Source organism: Equus asinus, chromosome 8, assembly GCF_041296235.1.
Source record: "Equus asinus isolate D_3611 breed Donkey chromosome 8, EquAss-T2T_v2, whole genome shotgun sequence".
Classification (NCBI taxonomy): Eukaryota; Metazoa; Chordata; class Mammalia; order Perissodactyla; family Equidae; genus Equus; species Equus asinus.
Window position 1 is genome coordinate 85,595,943 of NC_091797.1, and position 15,834 is coordinate 85,611,776.

Genomic DNA, 15,834 nt, shown 5'->3' on the forward strand with positions numbered 1-15,834 from the left:
GTTAAGCCCCAGGGCCTTTGCACTGCTGTGGAACCCCAGGGCTCCAGGGAACCTAGTTTGACATACTCCTTGCCCATATAATGAGCTAGAGACTCAGAGACAGGGAGTGACTTGCCAAGGCCACGTAAGTTAGTGACAGGTCCTAACCCAAAGGTATTTCCTGTCTGCCTTGTCCCCTCCTGCAACTCACTGGCTCAGGGAGGGAGGGATGGTGCCACCAAGGGTCTGTGCTGGGCCTGGGGAGGCAGTGGAGATGGCAGGAGGCCTGGCTGACTCCTGCCCCTCCTGCCCCAGGCCTGGCCTCCACGCAGGCACAGAGCGTGCCGGTCATCAACAGCATGGGCAGCAGCCTGACCACCCTGCAGCCGGTCCAGTTCTCTCAGCCGCTGCACCCTTCCTACCAGCAGCCACTCATGCCCCCTGTGCAGAGCCACGTGGCCCAGAGCCCCTTCATGGCCACCATGGCCCAGCTGCAGAGCCCCCACGGTGAGCGCCCCGGCCCCAGGTGGGGGGTGGGGGGAGAGGTTGGCTGGTGATGTGGACGGGGGAAGGGCGGCTGAGCAGATACTGTGGTCTCCGTGTGTGTCTGGTACTAATGTAGGTGCTTCTGTGATGGGGTGGTCTGCGGGTGCTCAGATGAGTGTCTGTGACCAGAAAACGTTTCAGTGTGTGAATATGTGTGGCCACGCGTGTGTGCAGGTTTGTATGAGTGGGCACACCTGGGTGTTTGCGTGTGCACGCTCACGAGTGGGAGTACAGGTCCCAGTCCTTTCTCTGAAAGCCTTGGGGCCACACGTATTTCCGAATTCAGTATTCTCAGGGTTTGGAAATGTAACGTGGTGGCCAGACCATGGATTACATAAGACTCCCAGCAGGGTTTGGGGCAGCTCTGCTATCTCTGCGGCAAAAGGTAGAATTCCACAAGGCAGGTTAATACAGACTTGCATCACCTCACGTCAGGTTCAGGTCACACTTTGCCACCCAATGAGCTCCAGTGCCAACCTTAGGAAAACCTGTTGGTTTCCAGACCTTTCTGGCATTTGGAACTGGGGAGAAGGGGCTGTGGATCTGCGTAACTGTGTGTATTTGGTTGAGTGTGTATGTGGGTGGTTATGGCTTTATCTGACGCAGCGTGAGAATGTGTGGTTGGTGTGTTTTCCTGCTGGTGTCCGTGGGCGTTTTTGTGGGGGTGGGGGCTGTAGGTGGCACTCTGGGTTACATTTCGGAGAGGGGTCCTGGAGGCGGAGATGTGCTGCCCTCTGCCCTGCCCACCCTAGCAGGGGCACCGCCCTTCCCCCCGAGCCTGTACTTGGCACAGCAGCACCTGTGCCTCCTACTCCCTTTCACATGTCATCTCCAGGTGACGGGAGGAGCTAGGTTTGGGTGCTGGCCTCCCCCCGGCTTCTCTCCATCAAGCCAGGCTGAGCAGGCTCCTGTAGCTGGGGAGAGGGTCCAATCCCTCTGTCTGGAGCTCCCAGTTTTGGGAATCAGCCCTGAGTCCTCAGCCAGTGCCCCATCGGGCCATTCACCAAGGCCCACACCCCACTTCCGCCAGAGCACCCAGCCTTGAGGCCCTCCTGGGAGGGCTCCAGCTCAGCCCAGGGTGCCATGTCGTGTCCTCCTCTCTCTCCTCCCTCCTGGCCAGCCCTCTATAGCCACAAGCCTGAGGTGGCCCAGTACACCCACACGGGCCTGCTTCCGCAGACCATGCTCATCACCGACACCACCAACCTGAGCGCCCTCGCCAGCCTCACACCCACCAAGCAGGTAAGGCCCAGGCCTGCCCTCGACCCTCCTCGGGCCCCTCCCCAGAGCACAGCCGGCGGCTCAGGAGGCTGCTGTTTTCCCAGGTCTTCACCACAGACACTGAGGCCTCCAGCGAGTCCGGGCTTCATCCTCCGGTGTCACAGGCCACCACCATCCACATCCCCAGCCAGGACTCTGCGGGCATCCAGCACCTGCAGCCTGCCCATCGGCTCAGCACCAGCCCCACTGGTGAGCAGCCCTTCCCTGCTCCCTGCTCGCTGCCCAGTCAGGGGGAAAGGTATGCGGCAGCTGGGGCTCAATGGGAGGCGGCCCCAGACCCGCATTGGAGGGCACCCTGGGCTCCTCTAAACTGAGCGAGGCGGGGTGTGAAACCACAGGAAAATGGGCACATCTTACAGGAACATCTCGGTGACTCGGGTGAGGAAAAAGATTAAGTAATAGCGAGAGGCAGCGGGGGCTAATAATGAGGGAAGTGGGCTTGTTGTGGCCGCAAGTGGCTCACGGAGGCGGTGGTTTGCTCAGGGTTTAGCACGCTTTGAATTCAGTGCCAATGTTGAAATCAGGAGCTTGCATAAAGACCAGCTCTCTGGCTTCTCTTGCAATATTGGAAGGACTCGTGTTCCCACACAGCAACAACGGAGCGTGCACTCTCCAGGCCACCACGTCCCACTCAGCCCTTCATTTCCTTTCTCTGAGGACCTGAGTCTGTGACCCACCTTGTCATGGTGAAGGGCGGGCACCCTGGAGTCAGGCTGCTGGGCTCTGAGGCCTGGGGCAGCCGCTTGCCAAGTGTGCGACTTTAGGCAAGCTGCTCCCCATCTGTGGGCCTCAGCTTCCTCCATCCGGCCCTGGTGGCTGCAGTGACGGTTCCTGAGGGCTCACGGTCCAGGCCCCATGCTTACCCATGAGGCACACTTCATCAGCCCATTTTATAGATGAGAAAGCAGACACTCAAGGAGCGGAGGGCCTCGGCCTTGCCTCCGACAGCTACTAGGTCCAAACTCAAAGGCCTTTCTCTTCACCATCTCAGGCAGGGCTCTCCTGAGATGGTGACCCAATAGGAATGTTTATATATTTAATGAATGAGCTCACATGACTGTGGGGGTACACTGGCAAGTCTGAAAGCTGTAGGGCAGGCCAGCAGGCTGGTGACAGGGCAGGAATTAATGCTGCAGTCTTGAGGTGGAATTCCTTCTTCTCTAGGAAACCTCAGCTTCTGCTCTTAAGGCCTTCAACTGATTGGATAAGGCCCACCCACATTATGGAGGGAAATCTTTACTTAAAATCAACTGGCTGTAGGTGTAAACCATGTGCACACCTTCAGAGCAACACTTAGATCAGTGTTTGCTTCAGTGACTGGGCACTCCCGCCTAGCCGAGTTGGCGCCTAAAGCAAACCACCACCACACCCCCTCACCACGGCTTCTCTAACGCTCCCACCAAAATGTCCTGAGGAGGCCACTCCCTGGTTGGTCCTGGAGCCTGCCTGGGGGATCAGACGACCCGAGGGTAGGTCTGACTTTGGGGTTCCTGTTATCTGCTGTGATTCAGGACGTGGCGAGGCCCCACTGCCCCTGTCCCGAGGACCCTAGGGACAGGTGGGGTTGGGGTGGTTTGGCAGGCAGCCAGCAGCCTTGTTTGCCTCCGCAGTGTCCTCCAGCAGCCTGGTGTTGTACCAGAGCTCCGACTCCTCCAATGGGCACAGCCATCTGCTGCCCTCGAACCACAGCGTCATCGAGACCTTCATCTCCACGCAGATGGCCTCTTCCTCCCAGTAACCATGGCAACCGCCTCCCGGAGGGGCTGGGCCCTGGGGCCTGCATGGCCTGCTTGGGGGGTGACGAGGACATTTGAGCCTAAGAAACTTTTGCTGCCACGGGGTTGCTGCCTTTCCCTGGAAAACGGTGCCTCGGTCCCCACCCTGGTCTGCTGGCGCCAGAAAGGGAGCGTTCTGAGGCACCCGCACCTGAGGGGTGCTTCCGTTGCACAAGAGGGGACCGTGGAGAGCTGGGAGGCAGAGCTTGTTCCTAGCAGGACACGGGAGGGACTGTCCCTGCTGCTCAGGTAAATCTTGTCACTTGGAGCAGAAAGGGGCAGCCTTTGGACTCTGGCAGCCCCAGCCTGAATCTGTGGAGAGCCCAGCATCCCGAAGGAAACTCTGGCAGCCACACTTCTCAGGACACAAGCTTGCGTAGCTGTGAGTCGCTGAGCTCCGAGAGAGGCCCGAGATCAACGTGAACCGTTCTGTCACCTATGCCCCAACCAGGCCACTCCACTCTGCCCCCTTCCAGCTACTGATCCACATGCCCATTTACACCCACCCATCCCCCACTTGCCTAAGCTGTCCTCGTGGCTCCTCTGTGCCAGGACCTGGGCTCCCATGCCAGCCCCAGGGGAGCTCAGGCTAACAAGGAGGGCACGCAGGGCTCTCCCAATTTCCCTCGTCCTGAGCCATCCCCTCTTCTTGGCCCCCACGACCTCCAGTTTTCTTGGACATTCATCTTCCTGAACATCACGCCTTCTTACGCCAGCCTGGCATCTTGCCTCTACTGGGAAGCCCCCCTCAGGGCCAGGAAGTTGTCCGTGCTCCTGCGGGAGCCTCGTGACTCTGTGCCTGGTGCTGAGCCCAGGTCTTGGGGCAGCAGCACCTCTGGCTTCTGGGGCCCTGCAGACCCTTCCCTGGTTTGGGGGAGAAGCTGCTGAGCTCAGAAGGCAGCAAGGCCTAAGCAGCCACAGAACTGAGGGACCCAGAGGGAGCAGAGCCACCTGTGACGCCTGGAAGCTTGGGAGCCCAGCTGGCTGTGGATGGGGAGCCAGGCGGTCTGCAGCCACCCTGAGGAGCCCGAGGCCCTGAGCAGCATGGGGAGGGACAAGGCACCCGTATCCTCTTCTCCCTGGGGCTGCCGCAGATAACCCGGCCCTCAGTGGCCTACCTCCATCCTGGGATTGAGGAAGCGGCCAGGGGAGAACCAGTACCCACTGCAGCTGGCAGCCAGCTAAGGGCGCACCTGTACATTTATTTAACTTTCAGTAAAGTAAATGAGGAACGTACTGGACACTTCTTGCTTGTCCACACACCACCCAGAGGGTGTTGGGCAGGCAGGGGGAGGCCGAGGTGGGCCAGGGGCCTGAGGAGAGACGGGCCCCAGCACATACATGTCACAGCGCCTGTCCTGCCCTGCTCAATCTCTGAGGCCAGGTGGTGGAGCCAGAGTTTCACCTTAACCTTGAGCTTCTGCTCCTTCCTGCACAAGACCCCCTGGGGCACGGAACCCAGGCCACAGGTGCTGTGACCCTCCCCGAAGTCCCGAAGTTGGGGTGCAGGAGGACCCCACCCATGCGATGCTTATGTAGAATGTCTCATCCAGATTCAGCACTGACCGGGAGGCAGCATCCAAACCACTTTGTTACGTTTTGGGTCCCTTGACAATTTATTTTCGATAACCTGGTTGGCTCAGAGACGTGATTGCCTGTGGTATATTCACAAATGCAGAGAAAGAAAATTCTGGAAAACTAGGGGGTAAAAAATCTCTCTTTCTTTTTCGGACAATGTTCTATCAAGTCTGTGTGGCCTGGAGGGAGAAGTACAAAACCCTTCCCGGGCCTTGGCATGTTGGGGACCCCTTCCCTCATTTCCTGAAGACTGCCTCCCACACCAGGCTGAGGCGGCGGAGGGGAAGGGAAAGGTCCCTTCACTTGCTTACCGCAGACTGTCCTGGGGTGATGGAAGCTTTACCACCCGCCATCAGTCTCGAGTAACTGAAGGCTCCTTCTTCCTGAGGCTGTGGAATGTGCTGGTACCACAGGTCTGCTCCAGTCCCAGTGGGAGCACAGAAAGGCAGGCCTTGCTTAGGCTTCTCACCCCACAACCACTTCGACACCCCAGCCCCTGGGCAAGCCCCAATCAGGGGCAGGGTCTGGACTCGCCAGCCAAGTCCTTGAACTTGGAGAGGGAGGCGGGGCTTGGAAACGCCCTGTCCCCATGGGCCCCTCGTCCTCAGGGTGAGTCGGGCCCCATGCCCAGGGCTGGGGTCAGTTTGCAGGCCTGGCTGCTGCGTTCTTTGCTGGTGGGAACAGGGAAGCCTCGCTGGCTTTCTTTGCCTTTTTCTTCCTTTTCTTCTTTTTGGTCGTAAGAGATGCCTGGTCTCCATTGAGCTCGGCCGACTCCTTTTCCCGCTTCCCGAGGGCGGCCTTGCTTGTGGTGGTGGCGGCTGTGGCCGAGGCGGCAGTGGCCTCCTTCTTGGCTTTCTTTTTCAGCTTCCTTTTCTTCTTCTTTTCCTCCGTCTCCACTCTGACAGGGCCGTGGATGGCAGACTCCTGGAGAATGTCAGAGGCTGACACAGCTGCCTCCTGGCACCGTTGCCACTCCTCGTCGCTGTCCTCGCTGCTGTAAGGGGAGGACAGCCTGGGTCAGCGGGAGTCAGGACGGGGCCCCAAAGCCACCTCTCGCTGCCTGAGTCCAAGCCACCAGAAAGAGGCCACAGAGGGAGGCAGTCAGAGAGCTCAGGCTTAGGAGCGAGGCTCACATGCATTCCAATACTGGCTTCTTCCAGCTGTGTGACCTCATTAAGAGACTTAACCTCTCTGACCCTCAGTGTCTTCATCTATAAAATGGAGATCTTAACTAAGCCCAGGCCTCAAAGGGATGTCCTAGGAGTGAGGTGTCCGGCACAAGATGGGTGCTCAAAAAGCAGTAAACGTCCACAGCCCACTCCCAGTAGAACCTCACCCCCTCCCACGAGTGCACTATTTTCCTGGCTACCTGACGGAGCTCCTTCTTGGCCTGGGCCTGACTGGAGTCTGCTTGGCTCTGCCTTGGGACTGGCCAAGACAGAAAACGGGCGGAAAGGAGGGAACTTGAGGTGAGGGTGTGCGATCTCACCTGGAGCTGGAAGGCGATCGCTTCCGGCGGGGCTGGGGAGCAGCTCTCTTCTCAGGGCCTCCGGGGATGGAGGTGAAGAAAAGACGGAAGCCTAAAACGCAGAGGGCAGAGTTAGCGCTGCCGGGGCCGGCCCTCCTCCTGGGAGCCGAGGCTGCCCTGCCTCCGCCTCAAGGAGCTCCGGGTCCAGAGGCAAAGGCCCGGGCATCGCTGGTCCAACTCCAGGATGTTGCCTGTATGAGGAGGGGCATGCCTGATGCCTGCTGGAGGCGGAGGCTGGGCTGCTGCAGAGACGCGGCTGCCACACCAGGTCAGCAAGCCCTCAGAGGCTTCTAGAAGTCAGCAGTTGAGCCTCCTGCATAAGGCAGCTTCCAAAGCGGCAAATGTTTTGGGCATGGGCCAGAGAGCAGAGGGGAGAGGCTGTGCAGTGTGGTATAAGGAGCTCCCGCTGAGGGTCACCCAGACAGAGCGACTTCAGGCAGGGGACTTCGTTTCTCAGAGCCCCAGCTTCCCTTCCGGTTCCCCTGTGAATGGGGGCATCACCATAACGCCTGCCTCAGAGCGGGGCTGTGCAGATGAAAGGAGAGAATACACCGAATCTGCATTACCCAGCCCCAGACTCACAGCAGGCACTTAAAAAACGGAAGTTGATATTAATGGTGCAACCACTCACCGTCATCCTCTGGGGCGACCCTCTGTACCTCAGCCTTCCTCGGCTCCTTCACTACTTCTGAGATGGTAATGGAGCTAAGGGAAGAGGAGATGGTTGATTTACGATAAGATTTTGGGTAACAACAACTACAACAAAATTAAAACAATTATTTTTTTAAGTGGAGGGGTATGGGCATGTGACCCTAAGTGCAATAGCAGACAGCACACTGGCCTGATGAGAATGCTAATGTCTACAGCCATAACATGCTGAACGGCCCCTGCCAGCTCCAACTGCAGTGCTTCATTTGTTTAAACCCACTTTATTCCAAAAGTGTTGAGGAAGTTTTAAAGATATTCACAGTACAACAAAATGAATACAATTTCAAATAGGACAAAGAGAAAATAAGGGAAGGAGTGACAGAAAGAGCCAGAAGTGTGGTCAGAAAGTCCTATACACTTGCTAGAGAGAGGGTACATAGTTTTCTCTGAGCTTCCTGGTAGCAAGCATGAAAAGGGCAATATGACCAGTCTACAGAGATTGTTCAGAGATCATTTCTAGAGCAGGGCAAATCTTTTTTTTCAAATTAAAAACAAATTGAGATAATTATAGACTGATAGGCAGCTGCAAGAAATAATAGAGAGAGATCCCATAAACCCTTTGCCCAGTTTCTCCCTATGGTAGCACTATGCATAACTATAGTCCAATGTCACAACCAGGAAACTGACAGAGATATAATCCATTGACCTTATTTATTTTATTCAGAATTTCAGAGACTTGGGTTTTGAATGCTGGCTTTGTCACTTCCTAGCTGTGTCCTCTTTGGCAAGTGACTTCATCTCTCTGAGCCTCAACGGGAACGGCAAGAGTCCCTGCCTCTGAGGGTCGTCACAAGGATTAAAGGAGATAGTGGATATGAAGCACTTCACACAGAGGCTGGCCCCACACTCAGTAAATGGTAGTTACGATGGGGATGAAGATGATTACTGTCATCAAGATAAGCAACAAACTTCACAAGCCTCCAACATAAAAATAAACCACATCCCTCTAGAAGCAGAGAGCAAGGAGAACTGCCGAGACCAGGCCGTGTGACTCTGGTGAACGCTGATGGAGAAGTCACCATACCCTGCAGAGAACAACACTCTCAACACCATCCTTGCAGCAGACCTGGTGATGCGCTGGGCGCTTTCTCCTCACTGCCTTCCTATATGCCAAGGCTTCCCTCACAGCCCTGTGCAGGCAAGCAATCTGGGGAGAGGGTGGGGACAATGCTGTCCCAAGCGTCTAATGGGTGGAGGCCAGGGATGCTGATAACCATCCTACAATGCACCGGACAGCCCCCCACAACCAAGAACGATCCAGTCCAACATGTCCACAGCGCCAAGGCTGAGAAACCCTGATCTAACACAAGGGACCAGCTGGAGTGTCACTTAAGTCTCTTCAGAGAGAAACACGGAAACATTGCAGGGAATACCCGACTGTGGTTAACCTCCCGGGGAGATGTCCACCGTGGAGCACTGCAGCGTCAGGCGGCCTCGTTCACCCTGGAGCTGAACAGCCACGAAGAGAAACTGCTCCCACAGGCTGAAATGCCAGCTGACCTCACCAAACACGTCCTCCACTCTCAGGTTGGGGGTCTGGCACTAATGCTGCGGTGGGTCAGGCTGCTGAGGTCTGGTCCAGCATTCTGTCTCAGAGGAGCAGCTGGTGCACTTTGGGAAGGCTTGTTTGTCCTCTTTGATGTCTCCTTCAAATTGAAGGACTATGGCCCGAACCCCCCTCTCCCTTTCAGAACCTTCTAGGGCTCTGCCAATCACGAATGGAGCTAGCCCAGTGCATCCCAATGCGCGTTCCCTGCTACATTATCAGTCTTCTATGAAACAAAGGCACTGTGGCCAAGTAAGTTTGGAAATGTGGGGCTAACCAAAGTTACACAAGGTCTGTTTACTGCAGGCCTTCTCAGAGCCTTGAATATACCATTATGAATCTAAATCTCCAAGGGCTCAGGGGAGGTATGTAGGCTGCAGTGTTTCCCAGCTTCTCTGCCGTTGGACCTCTTTTTGCTGGAGCTACATTTGGACTAGTACTCCTTGGCACTGACTTTCGCAATGCCGACCTGGATCTTTACAGACTGCATCCCCACATGCAAGAAGGCGACTGGCACAGTGCCTGGCGCACAGAAAGCTCCCAAGAAACAGTAACCCCGCCTGTCTCGTGCCCCCTTGTGGTGGGAATGAGCTCCTGCTTCTCGGGGTCCCTCTCATTCTCACAGCAGCAGGATAGCACAGCGGTTAGGAGCGTGGCCTCTGGAGCCAAACGCACTTGAGTTCGAGCCCCAGCTCTGCTCCTTACTCCTCGTGACTTCAAGCAAATACTCCTTCCTGTTTCCTCACCTGGAGAATAAGGACAAGGACCCGACCTACGTGGTAGGGTGACTGAATGCAACGAGGTGACATACGCCATGTGCTTGCCATGGTGTCTTCCTGCATCCTGAGCCCCCAGCCAATGTGGGCCATTACTGTTCGCATTCGTGAGGGCGGAGAAGAGAAGGGGCACTTCTGGTTACCTGTCCAGTAGGGCTCCCAGCTTCTTGGCTACGTGGGCTCGGAACTCGGGAGTGGTCTGAAGCTCGTTGCCATCTTGGTCGTGCTCATCCACCTTATGCCTACAACACACACAAAAGGCCCTCACTTCCTCTGGCTTGGACGCAGCCCCTGTGGGGCAGGGACTACGTGTGTCTCATTCACTCTGATGTCGCGGGGTCTGACCTAGCATCTGGCACACAGCAGAGGATCGATATTTGTTGAATGAATGGATGAAACTTGAACCCAAAGTGCACAGTACCTGAGGCTTGGCTGGGTGGCTGGCAACTGATTATTTGCCGCATCTGTGGAAATAATGAGAATTGAAGCATTTATAGACGGAACGGCAATAACAGTATCTGTTGTGTGTCATGCGCGATTTTAAGTAATTTACATGTACAACTCATTGAATCTTCCCAATAACCCCATTAGAGGGGTCACCATTATCTCCATTTTGCAGAACAGGAAACTGAAGTGAGGAGATGTAAGATACCTTAGCCAGAGTCAAACAGTTAATAAGTGACAGGGTTGGGATGAAGACCCAGGCCATCTGGCTCCAGAGCCCCCCTCTTAACCACCACAAATGGGCAAGTCCAGTGTAACTTGATCCCAGCATTTCTTGAGCCCCTACCTTGCGACTGGCTGTGCGCTAGGTGCTGCTGGAGAAGAGAAGTTGGCTCACTTATGCTGATCACATTTTCAAGCTAAGACACTGGGGATGCCTGGCCTGGCAGGCACTCACTCCACCACACACTCAAGGTCTAACCTTAGCCAGTGGTATTCTAGGTGCTGAACAATTTAGACGAAGATCCCACCCCTCAGGGAGCTTACATTCTAGTTGGTGGAGACAGATGACAACACACACACTTAAAATATAAAATTAGATAATGCTAAGTTTAGGGGAAAAAGCAAAGCAGGGGAAGGCGGTGGTGAGCACTGGGTGGGGGGTCATTTCATAAAGGTTGGGCAGGGAGGGCTTCACCGACAGGTGACATCTGAACAGAGATGTGAGAGGTGAGGGAGTGGGTCAAGTGGATATCTGGGGAAGAGTCTTCCTGGGAGAGGGAAGAGCATCTGCAAAGGCCCTGAGGCAGAAGCCTGTCTGGTGCGTTTTAGAACCAGTAAGGAGGTCAGTGCGGCTGGACCCAGTGAGCTGGGGGAGCAGCAGAAATGGGGGATTTGTGAGGGCCAGATCACAAAGGGCCTGGTGGGCCACTGTGAGGACCTGGGCCTTGAGGGAGGGGAGGAGGGACCTTAAGTGGACTTAGGATTTTATAGACTCTCTGGCTGCTGTGTGGAGACGGAGTGCAGTGGGGCAAGGGCAGGAGCAGGGAGACCGTGGCGATCACTGACATGTGAGAAGTGACAGGACTCCGGGTGTGTGCGTTCTGAAGACAGAGTCAACAGGACTCTGCCGATGGACGGTGTGACAGATGAATGAAAGATGGTTCTGAGGTTTTTGACTCGAGTCGCGGGACCAAACGTGCCTGTCTATTTAAGGGGCCAATTGAACAAAATGGATGCTTGGTGACTCTGGACCCAATGCAGAGCCACTGTGCATGAAACAACTCCAGGGGACACAGTTCACTTTGTGGTCTGTGTCACTGTACTCTGGAGCACAACACAGAAGGCCAAGTGCCCGATGCTCCTGGAGTTGGGTAACATGGAGGTCCGGGATGGACAGCCTTGAAAGACCTGGTCCCTCTTGTTGAGCAGACAACAGCAAGGAAGAGGAGGATTTCCTCCATCATGACTGCAGAGCAGTGCATGGGAGGTGCCATCAGGGAACAGAAGCAGTATTAGACCCCAGGCCCCAGAAGACAGAGTTCAGTTGAGCCCTGGCTCTTCCAATGACAAGCTGTGTGACCCTGGGCAGTCACTTTAGCTCCCCAAGCCCATAAAATGGGGATAGGATTATCAATTTTTCAGAGTGAGGACAATGAAGTTTTATACTGTTTGGGCACTTGGTTTGCATGTCATCTCCCTGGATTTGTAAGCTACAGGAGAACATAGTCTGCCTCTTTTGGTCTTTCTATCTCCAGCTCTGGCATAGTGCCTTGGTGTGAAATAAATGTTGCATAAAGGAGTCAAAGTGTATGTTGCCCTAAAATTAAAGTGGTTTGAGGGTCTGAGTGACCAGTTCCTATCGCTGGATCCAGGAGCTGTATCACGGGTTACTCTAATAAAATAATGACCTACATGCGCACAGTCATGGGCCAAAGGGTGGGAGTTTTGCCTACAATAGGCACTTGTCTGTAGCAGGGAGTGGCTAAGAGCAGTTAACAGCATGGACTTGGAGTCAGAGAGACCCAGATTTATGCCTAGTTCTGCCACTTACAAGCTGGATGACCTTAGACGAGTTACTTCACCTTTATGAGCATCAGCTTTCTCATCTGTAAAATGGGGCTAAAAATTCCCTCTTTGTGGTATTGCTGGGAAAATTACTCTAGAAAACAAATGCAAAGAATTTAGAACGCAGGGCATACAGTGAGTGCTCAACTCCTGGTGGCCATTATTATTAGAATTGCCCAAGAATGTACATCAAATGTCCAGTATCTCGCCTAGCACACAGTAGTCACTCAATAAATGACAGCATTTATTATCAGCAGCTACATCTACTTTGATCAGCAGGGGCTTTATGATGTCACAAAACAATGGGGTGTGTGTGCCACTTCTCACATGTGTACCTCTTCATAGGTTGGGCAAAACTCGTTCATATTTGAGACTCACAGCAAGCCTAGGAGTCAGGCATTTTCCAGATGAGGAAACTGTGGCTCCCAGAAGCTATGTGACTTGTCTAGGACCAGCATCCGAGCTGGCACTTCACATCAAGTCCTTCTCCCACTGCCACAGAAGAATCCATTCTGCCAAGGCAGACGCAACTGCGCTGGGAGTCTGGCTGCAGCCTCAGCCCCCGCATTCATCAGAGAGGTGACTTTCTGGCAAGTTCATTCACTCAAGAACTATCTTCCTGAGCACTGTGCTAGGCCCTGGGGACACCACGGTGAAGAGACAGGCCAGATGACAGCCTTCATGAAGTTCACATCATGGAACCTCTCACTCGATAAATATTTGTGGCACAAGTAGGGGCCAGGGTTGACTCAAGGTGCTGGGATGCAGGGATGAAAAGGGAAAAGACAAGGCAAGTAAGCAAGCAACTGGAGGAAGAAAGGAAAGCACTCTCTATGAAGGGAATCACACAAGGTACAATGGCGGCGCAGACGAGGCATGTAACCCCGCCTTCCTGAAGAGGTGGGGTCTCAGCTGCATCAAAGGAAGAGTGAAGAGTAGGCAGGAGGGGGAAAGCAGTCTGTGTAGAGAGACCAGCCACGTAATTGCTGCCATTCATTGGGACTGTAATACGTGCCAAGCAGTGTAGATGCATGGTCTCAGTTACTTCTCAACTTTACGGGGTGGGTACTACCATTATCCCCATTTTACAGATGAGGAAATTTAGGTACAGTGAGATTTAAGAACCTTGCCCAAATTCTCACTGCTAGAGAGTGATGGAGATGGAAAGGCAGATCTGTATATAGACCCTGAAGAGAAAACTGCAGAGATGGTGCCCAGAGATGAGATGGCATAGTATGGGCTGGAGCCTACCTACGGAAAGTGCGGTGTGGTAGGAGGGCAGGAAGGGAGAGGCAAGCAGGGAATGGATTACCAAAGGGCTTCTAAGTCCTTCTAAAGAAAAACAGGGGTTTTTAACTTTGCTTTGCCATGGCCTGCTCTGGCAGTCCAGTAAAGCCTGGATCCCTTCTCAGAATAATGTTTTAAAGGCATAAAATACAACATATAGGATTACAAAGAAAACTAATCATACAAAATTCAGTAATCATTAATAGAAAAACCAAGTTTGAGATATTAACAATATATGCTTATTAATGCATTAAATAAGATATACTGACAGATCTAAAATTTACTGTGATTTTAAGGGAGAGATGAATGTAAATAATTTTTTCCCAATATTTTGTTGTGAATAAAATACTTTGATAGATCTGCAAAGACTGTAAAGGGATGTGAAAATCAGTCACTTTTGACAGGACAAAGTGACAGGAATTGCCAAAGCTACTGTAGCTTGCTGCTCACATGCATGATGGAAAGAGATGCTAAATTTCAAATAGAGATTAACCGAAGTAAAGATGAAATATTTTTCCCATTCCAAATTCACAGACCCTCTGGATTCTATGCAACATTACGTACCCCTGTGATGAGAGGGTTTGGATTTATTCCCAGGGCATTAGGGAGTGACGGTCAGAATTACGTGTTGGACACAGCTCGCTGGCAGCCCCAGGGTGTGAAAATGTGTTGGAGGCGGGACAGGCTGGATGCGAGAATCCAGGAAGGCGCATGTCGCAGACGTCTTGGAGAGGTGACGGGCTGCCCAGTGTGCGACAGAGGATGGACCGAAGGAAGCAGAGTCAAGAAATATTCAGGTGCTTCAGTTTCCCTTACTGGGATAATGGAACCCTTCCTGCTGCACTTGCTCGCGCTTTGAATCTGAACCCCACCCAGTCCCTGGATTTCTTTCGGAGTAAGAAGTCGCGTCCCGGTGACCCCCTCCTCACCACCCATTCTCTCAGGCCCCAGGGAAAGATCCCACGCTCTTCGGCCAGACTCCTCAACACAGTGCCCTACCGGCTCTTGGCTTCTCCGGCCCCCTCGGGCGCTGCTCCAAGCCCCACGCCGGCATCGCCGCCTCGCGGCACCGTGCCAGCTCCTCTGCATCGCTACTGCTGCTGCTCTCCACATCGCTCACGGCGCCACTGGGCGCCGCCATCTTGAACCACCGCGAAGGCTTGTGGGGAGCGCCTCCGCTAATGACCCGCTTCCACGACCCCACGTGAGAGCGGGGGAGCGCAGGGCTTTGTGGGGATTGTAGTTCTCGGACTCAGGCCGCCGTGGGCCCTGAGGTGTCCTGGGGGTTTCCTCAAATGTGAGAGCTAGGAAAGCATCAGCGATGAATTTCTCCATCCTTTTCTTGATGAGGAAAATGAAATCTGCAGAGGGGAAGGAATTGCCTAAGATCACAAAGGGGTTAATGAGAGAACCAGGATTGGTTCCCAAATTTTGATCCAGTGTGGTTTCAATATTGTTTATTTATTCCAGTAATTCTGAAATCCATCTGGGTGTCAGAAACACCTTAGGGAGCTTGTTAAAATGCAGATTGTTGGGCTTAACTGAAAACTAACCGAATCGGAATCTCTGAGAGGTGGGACTCAGGAATCTGTATTTCCTCCAATATCCTAGGGCCTTGCTACTACTCGGGGTTAAAACCGTGAATCAGCGGCACTGACAACACTGGGGAGCTTGTTAGAAATGCAGAGTCTTGGCTGTGGTCCACACTGACTCAATCAGAACCTGCATTTAAACAAGATCTCCAGGTGATTCGCGTGCTCATTGAAATTTGAGAGGCACTATCCTAGGATATTCTGATGCCCGGTTTGGTATGGGACACATTCTGCATTTTTATAGCTCAGGACTTCTCTCTGCCTGCACATTGGAAACGTTTGGGGAACTTTTAAATACTGACTCCTAGGACTACCCAAGGCCAACACATTAGAATCTCTGCGGTTAAGATTCTCCACATGAGGGCCGGCCCAGTGGCGCAGCGGTTAAGTGCACACGTTCCGCTTCGGCGGCCCGGGGGTCACAGACCTGGATCCCGGGTGCGGACATGGCACCGCTTGGCACATGTGATAGGCATCCCACATATCAAGAAGAGGAAGATGGGCATTTATGTTAGCTCAGGGCCAGTCTTCCTCAGAAAAAAGAGGAGGATTGGCAGCAGTTAGCTCAGGGCTAATCTTCCTCAAACAAACAAAAAGATGCTTCACATGAAGGATGAACAAAATTACTTTTGTTTTTGGAATGCTTCATGTTTTATCTTTGAAGCTGAGTGTGTCAAAATTTTATTAAAATAAACTCTCTGACCTTGGTCTTTTTTATTACGAAAGA

General features: G+C 53.6%; 2 protein-coding genes across 5 annotated transcripts in view; one reads left to right on the forward strand and one right to left on the reverse strand.

The window, feature by feature from the left end:
- The window catches only part of HNF1A (HNF1 homeobox A), a 22,344-nt gene extending 17,531 nt beyond the window's left edge, over positions 1 to 4,813 (forward strand). For 2 of the 3 annotated variants that reach the window (XM_014862474.3, XM_044775749.2), the window contains exons 7-10: positions 295 to 486; positions 1,646 to 1,767; positions 1,851 to 1,995; positions 3,417 to 4,813. In XM_014862474.3, the coding sequence (XP_014717960.1) occupies positions 295 to 486; positions 1,646 to 1,767; positions 1,851 to 1,995; positions 3,417 to 3,544 (587 nt within the window). In that variant the 3' untranslated portion in view covers positions 3,545 to 4,813. Of the gene's footprint in view, positions 1 to 294; positions 487 to 1,645; positions 1,768 to 1,850; positions 1,996 to 2,970; positions 3,107 to 3,416 lie in introns of those variants that run through there. The other variant, XM_070516198.1, reaches the window with a different exon arrangement.
- C8H12orf43 (chromosome 8 C12orf43 homolog) lies at positions 4,754 to 14,692 on the reverse strand. Of its 2 annotated transcripts, none has more exons than XM_014862478.3 (6): positions 14,515 to 14,691; positions 10,139 to 10,181; positions 9,861 to 9,959; positions 7,319 to 7,392; positions 6,649 to 6,739; positions 4,754 to 6,153 (listed from the first exon to the last, which is right to left on the reverse strand). In XM_014862478.3, exons 1-6 carry the CDS (start codon positions 14,654 to 14,656, stop codon positions 5,799 to 5,801), a joined length of 804 nt encoding a protein of 267 aa, XP_014717964.1. In that variant the 5' UTR covers positions 14,657 to 14,691; the 3' UTR covers positions 4,754 to 5,798. The 2 variants fall into 2 exon arrangements, with proteins under 2 accessions (XP_014717964.1, XP_014717965.1); XM_014862479.3 differs by having other exon boundaries at positions 4,965 to 6,150; positions 14,515 to 14,692.
- Positions 14,693 to 15,834: the final 1,142 nt, after the last annotated feature.

What these genes read in the sequence shown, in the direction of transcription:
- C8H12orf43 (XM_014862478.3), bottom strand. Translation starts at nt 14,656, where the DNA reads ATGGCGGCGCCCAGTGGCGCCGTGAGCGATGTGGAGAGCAGCAGCAGT. An exon ending in GCCGGAGAAGCCAAGAGCCG is followed by an intron (nt 10,182 to 14,514) that starts GTAGGGCACTGT and finishes TTATTTCCACAG; the next exon opens with ATGCGGCAAATAATCAGTTG. An exon ending in CGATCGCCTTCCAGCTCCAG is followed by an intron (nt 6,154 to 6,648) that starts GTGAGATCGCAC and finishes CTCCCCTTACAG; the next exon opens with CAGCGAGGACAGCGACGAGG.